Source organism: Propithecus coquereli, unplaced genomic scaffold, assembly GCF_000956105.1.
Source record: "Propithecus coquereli isolate 6110/MARCELLA unplaced genomic scaffold, Pcoq_1.0 Scaffold139, whole genome shotgun sequence".
In the NCBI taxonomy this organism is placed as follows: domain Eukaryota; kingdom Metazoa; phylum Chordata; class Mammalia; order Primates; family Indriidae; genus Propithecus; species Propithecus coquereli.
In genome coordinates, this window is record NW_012138191.1 from 5688001 (window position 1) to 5693248 (window position 5248).

At 55.3% G+C, this 5248-nt stretch overlaps 1 protein-coding gene across 1 annotated transcript in view; it reads right to left on the bottom strand.

The window, feature by feature from the left end:
- The window catches only part of HSPA12B (heat shock 70kD protein 12B), an 11908-nt gene extending 7005 nt beyond the window's left edge, over positions 1–4903 (bottom strand). The window contains exons 1-5 of the mRNA XM_012639285.1: positions 4812–4903; positions 3673–3797; positions 1785–1971; positions 1299–1403; positions 880–996 (exon numbers count right to left, since the gene is read on the bottom strand). Coding sequence (XP_012494739.1) covers positions 880–996; positions 1299–1403; positions 1785–1971; positions 3673–3680 — 417 coding nt within the window. The 5' untranslated portion in view covers positions 3681–3797; positions 4812–4903. The remainder of the gene's footprint in view (positions 1–879; positions 997–1298; positions 1404–1784; positions 1972–3672; positions 3798–4811) is intronic.
- Between the last annotated feature and the right edge of the window lie 345 nt (positions 4904–5248).

Here is a 5248-nt window from a genome sequence, read left to right on the forward strand (position 1 = left end):
ACACACACACACACACACACACACACAAATAGAAAAAATTAGCCGGGTGTGGTGGCACGTGCCTATAGTCCCAGATACTCGGGAGGCTGAGGCAGGAGGATCGCTTGAGCCCAGGGGTTTGAGGTTGCTGTGAGCTAGGCTGATGCCACAGCACTTTAGTCTGGGCAACAGAGCGAGACTCTGTTTCAAACAAACAAACAACAACAAAAAAAACCCTACAAAGGTTGGGACAATGGTGGGAGTATTCCTGAAAATACTGATGCCAGCCGAAGTGGATGTTCTGGGTGTCCTGCCTACCACTGTCAGTGTTCGCTGCTATTGGCTTACAGGTGTCCCCTCCTCTGGACCAACTGACCTCAAGCTGAATGGGAACTGCTTCACTTGGAGAGGTTTCCCTCCCACTCCCTCAGCAACCAATGACAGACTGATAGGGACTGACAAGAAGCCAGCCCCTTGCCTCACTGTGGTCAACTAACTGTGCTACAACTCTCCCTGGGATTAGGCTGAGGATAGACTCCAGCCAAGACCACAACCTTGCTCAGCTCCTTCTGTCCTGCTTCCCTTCCTCCCCTTCTCCTGAGAACCCGTCTTAAATAGACCACGTGCACAAACTCTGCATCTTGGACTCTGCTTCTAGGAAACCTCACTTCAGACACTGTCTATTCTGGCCTGGGCTGTGCCTCTTGTCCATCTGTGCCCTGTTCCCGCAGGCCCACTCCCTCTCCTGGTGGCAACAATTTTCCAAAATTCCCAGCAGGAGAAGGCTGGAAGTCTTTACACGGACTCTGTGGTCCCAAGGGTGGGGGAGTAAATGAAGGGTTGGGGCAATCCCCAGGGCCTTCTTGAACAGCGTTCTCTGCCCCACCTGCACGTCCTCACCAGGTAGGCAGCCTCCCGCATGAACTGCTTGGCCGGCTGTTTCCAGATGGCAGGCACCGTCAATACCCAGCGCACAGTGTCCTTCTCTGGCAGCGATGGGCACTGCTCCCTCAGCTCCTGGAGCAGGAGGGGGCAGTGAGGGGAACAGCTGGCTTGGGGTAGGGGGTGGATCCTCAGCCCTCTATGAAAACTGGAGGAACTAGTCAAACCACAGGAAGGGCTTCCCAGCTGAGATAGAAGAATCCCCCCTCCCGCCTGTGTGGCTTGGTGCAGGCTCTATAGGACAAGAAGGCAGGGGACTGAGGAAGATGACCTGTGACCTCTAGCAGTGGCTACCCATCGGATGGGCAGGGTGGGATGAAGGGAAAGGATGGACCCGGGGTCCCGCCACAGTCGGCAGAGATGGGGCTGCAGTGCACCTGAAGAGCGTGCTCCTTGAAGAAGCGCAGGGCATGGGCGAACACCTCCAGGGCGGGCATCTTCTTTCCATTTACCGCCTCTAGCTGAGTCTTCAAGGTGAGATCCTGGCAGGGACCCAGGGCGGCTCTATAGGAGGCCATAACTCTGCCCCCATTTCCTGACGACCTCTCTCTTAAAATCAACCCATTTCCTGGCGCTTCCCCTCTTTACCACCGCCGCATTCTCTCCCCAATCTCACATTAGCCGTCTCCAGCCTCCCCCTCTCCTGAGCCCCACTCCTCCTCCAAACCAAGTTTCGCCAGCAGTCCCTCCCCTTGAGCCCCGCCCCACCCTCTCACTTCTGAGCCCCGCCTCCTCTTAGCCCCTCCTCCAGCAGGCGCTTCCTCACGTCTTTTAGCTTTGCTGCACCTCCATAGCCCCGCCCCTTTCTATCCTGGCCCCGCCTCCCTGGCCGGAGCCCTTCCCGCAGCCGGGATGTTGCTCACAGTGGCGCTGTGGATCTTCATCTTGAACTTCTCGAAGTAGAGCCAGTCCCGCGCCTCCTCGGGGTCCAGGTCGTGGTAGTAATCGCGAGCAGTGTAGCCAAAGCTGTGAAAGGCGCCCTCCGGGGTCAGCAGCAGGCAGGTCGGGGTCTTCTGGTGGGCCACGCCCGGGTCTCCGCCCTCCCATTTCCTGCGGAGGCACGGGGCGGTCAGTGTTGCCAGCGGCGACCCTCCCTTCATGGGAATCCAGGCTGAGGGACGGCATGTGCAAAAGCTCAGAGCTATGAAAGAGCAGGGAGCCTAGCAATAGGTTGGCTCAGTATGCAGCAGGAGAAAATACAGGGATGCTAAGGTCAGATCATGAAGAGCACTGGATGCCGTATCAAAATTCTATCTTGGTGGATTTTAAGTAGTGGAGTAAAGAGGCATGCCCACAATTGCCTGTAGAAAGAAAGGTCACTGGTCCCCATGTAGTAACAGATTGGAAGGGAAGGGAGGAGGATATTGGAACGGGCCAGGTGAGAGAGGGTGGGGCTGAACTCGGGCAGGGGCAGTGGCCATGGAGAGAAGTGGATGGGTATTCCAGAGATATTAGGGAGACACGAAAATAATGGGGCTTAGTGTCTGGTGGAGATGGGAAGGGAAGGCTTGGGAGGGCTTGGCAGGGGGCCAGGATGTCCCCAGTTACTTTCTGTGACTGTAACCGCCACAGGACAGAGACAGTGTCCCTTCATGTGTCCTTGGCCCCAGCATGGCCTCAGCCGCATGTGCTGATGAGCATGCCAGCTGGGGTCCCCTGCAGCTCCTAGAGGCTGTAAGTGCCCAGAGCCTCTGTGGCTTCCTGTGATGTGGAGGGAGCAGAAAAAGGGGAAGGACGGTCATTCCAATCTCATGAAGCTCAAGTCCCATGTCTCCTTGGGACGGGACAGTGACCTCTCTGTCTCTCCATTCACCCTTCCATCCAACCTCCAGGCCCTAGGGAAGCCCCTCTGTACCTCCCACCCCAGTCTGGGTTGAGAGCTCTGAGGTCTTCTATAGCTCTGCTTACTGGCTGCGGGCCCATAATACACATTCCAGGTCCAGAGTGTTCAAACAAATGTTTCGTTCAGCTAAAACCCAACAACATCAGAATGGATTTTTCAAACATCTCTTTCATAACAACTATGTGACTTGTCAACTCAGCCCCCTCAACCTTCCTTTTCTTTCTTTCTTTCCTTATTTATTTATTTTCTAACCAGAACCAGAGCTTACAACAAACCTTCATTTTCTTGAGGTTTTTTTTTGGATGTTGGACCTAGGAATCGCCTCTAGGAATCTGCCCCAGGGAGACCCCAGCACAAATTTTTAGAGAAGGCTATTCCTTGTGGCACTCTTTGTAATAGTGAAAAATGAGAGGGAAAAAAAACCCTAAAACCATCAACAGAGGAGTGGATAAAGTACGACACATCTGTACTACGGAATACTATGCAACTGTTCAAAGAAAGTGGTAGTTCTGTATGTACTGACATGAAACAGCTACCAATAGTGCTGAAAGTTTAAAGCAAGTTGTACAATATCCCCCTTTTATTTAAAAACTCATATATGTGCATATATGCGTTTGTGTACAAGCTTAGATTTGTAGTTTATGTTTATTATATTTTATATACCAATGAAAATTTAAAATTAAAAACAAAGCCTGACATTTCCTGCAGGGGGCTGAGAGCTGCTGCAGTTGAGGCTGGGGGCCCAGGCCTAGGACCAGTCCTCCAACCTTTTGCCCCAATAGGGAGCTCCAGACTAGCGGTGGCAGGTCCTCTGAGGAGACCCCATGTCTCAGTGACAGTACTTTTGGGACCAAGTTCATCCCAGGGTGTGACCACCCCGCTCAATCTCCCAGCCCAGCTGCTCTCACCTCATCATGTGGATGGTCTCAGGGTCATTGGCAAAGCTGAAGGCATAGCCACTGGATGTGGTGCCGAAGTCGATGGCCACCACAACAGAGAAGGAGGCCTGCTGGGGGGCTCGGGCCTCGGGCTTCTGCAAGTGCAAGACCTAGAGTTAGCAGGCAGCCAGCAGCGCCCCCCAACTGCACTTGGGAGCTCCTCCCCTCTGCTGGCTATGGTCCAGACCAGCCCTGGCCCACCCCACCTGCCTGGCTGCCTTGGCTCCCCTCCTAGGCTCCAGGCTGAGCCCTGGACACGCCAACTGCTCAGAAAGTCTGAGGCCTCTCAGTACCCCCTTGCAGTTTTTGGCTTAAGCTCCTGCTTTCCTGCTTCCTGCTCTGTGCCCACCCTCTGCATGGACCACCTTAGCCCCACGCTCATCTCGCACTGTCTTCACAGCCTGCCACCAGCCTGGGCCCAGCTAGGAGCAATTGTGCTCCTCTGGGCAGCTTTACAGCACATGGACTTGTATATATTTTACCCTCTTGCTCTTTGTGGCCACAGTGACACAAACCAGACTCTGTCCAATTTTGTGGCAGAGAGGAGAGGCCACATGCACATGCCCAGAGTGGTCCCTACCTTCTCCCAGGCCAGGCCTGGTCTTCCTGAGAACAAAGGGGTTCCCGACTTGAATCACCAAGACAAGACCATCCAGGGTGAGGTAACCCAGGGAGCTTGGTGCTGGGGAGGTTACGTCCTGGTTACTTCAAGCTAGTAGGTTCCAAACTATTTTTTTAGCACTGTGTCTCCTCTTCCCCCAATATGACTTGGGTTAAAGTGGGCTGTGATCCACAGGAGGGGGAGTAACTCTGGAAGGCCCAGTGCTCTGAGGACCTAGAAGAACCTCCAGCCAAGCCAGCTGCAGTGGCCCCTGGGTGCCGTCCTACAGCAAGGCAGGTTGGGGGAAGTCGGGCTGACCATCTCAGTAGAATTGCTGTCCTACAGTCCAAGGCCACCCAAGGGAGGGGCACATGCCTCTAGTGTGCAGGGAGGAGGCATGGTGGCATCCTCATGCCCCTCCTCCTTCCCAGGCCAGCCCCTGCCATGCCTCTGCCAGGCACAACACCCCTCCGTGCCACCCCCCACCCAATCCCTACCCCAGGCTTACAGGAGACTGCGAGGGTGTGAGGGGGGCGATGCTGCAGCTTTCCTGGGTCCTTGGGGAGCCGGGTGGGCTGGGCACTGGGGACCGCTCCGGGCTGGAGCCTACAGAGAAGAGAGGGCAGGTCATCCTGGCATAGTCAGGGTAGGGCACTGACAGCCAGGCCCAGGCCTGACACTGGGAGGTTCTCTAACCATACTGGCTGGGCCTGGGCAAGGGACTCCCTGCTGGATGACAGGGATGGGGCAGGAAGGACACGCATGAGGCAGGGGCAGGGGCTGAGGGCCTGTTATCAGCCAGAGGCAACCTTTCCTTGGAGAGTGATGCATGCTTCACCTGGGGACTGTGTCCCCCCAGGACCCTCAGACACACAGTGGGGGAGGGGAAAGAGACAGAAGCATTGTGTGGGAGACTGAGTCTAGAGGCAGAAAGGCAGGAGAGAT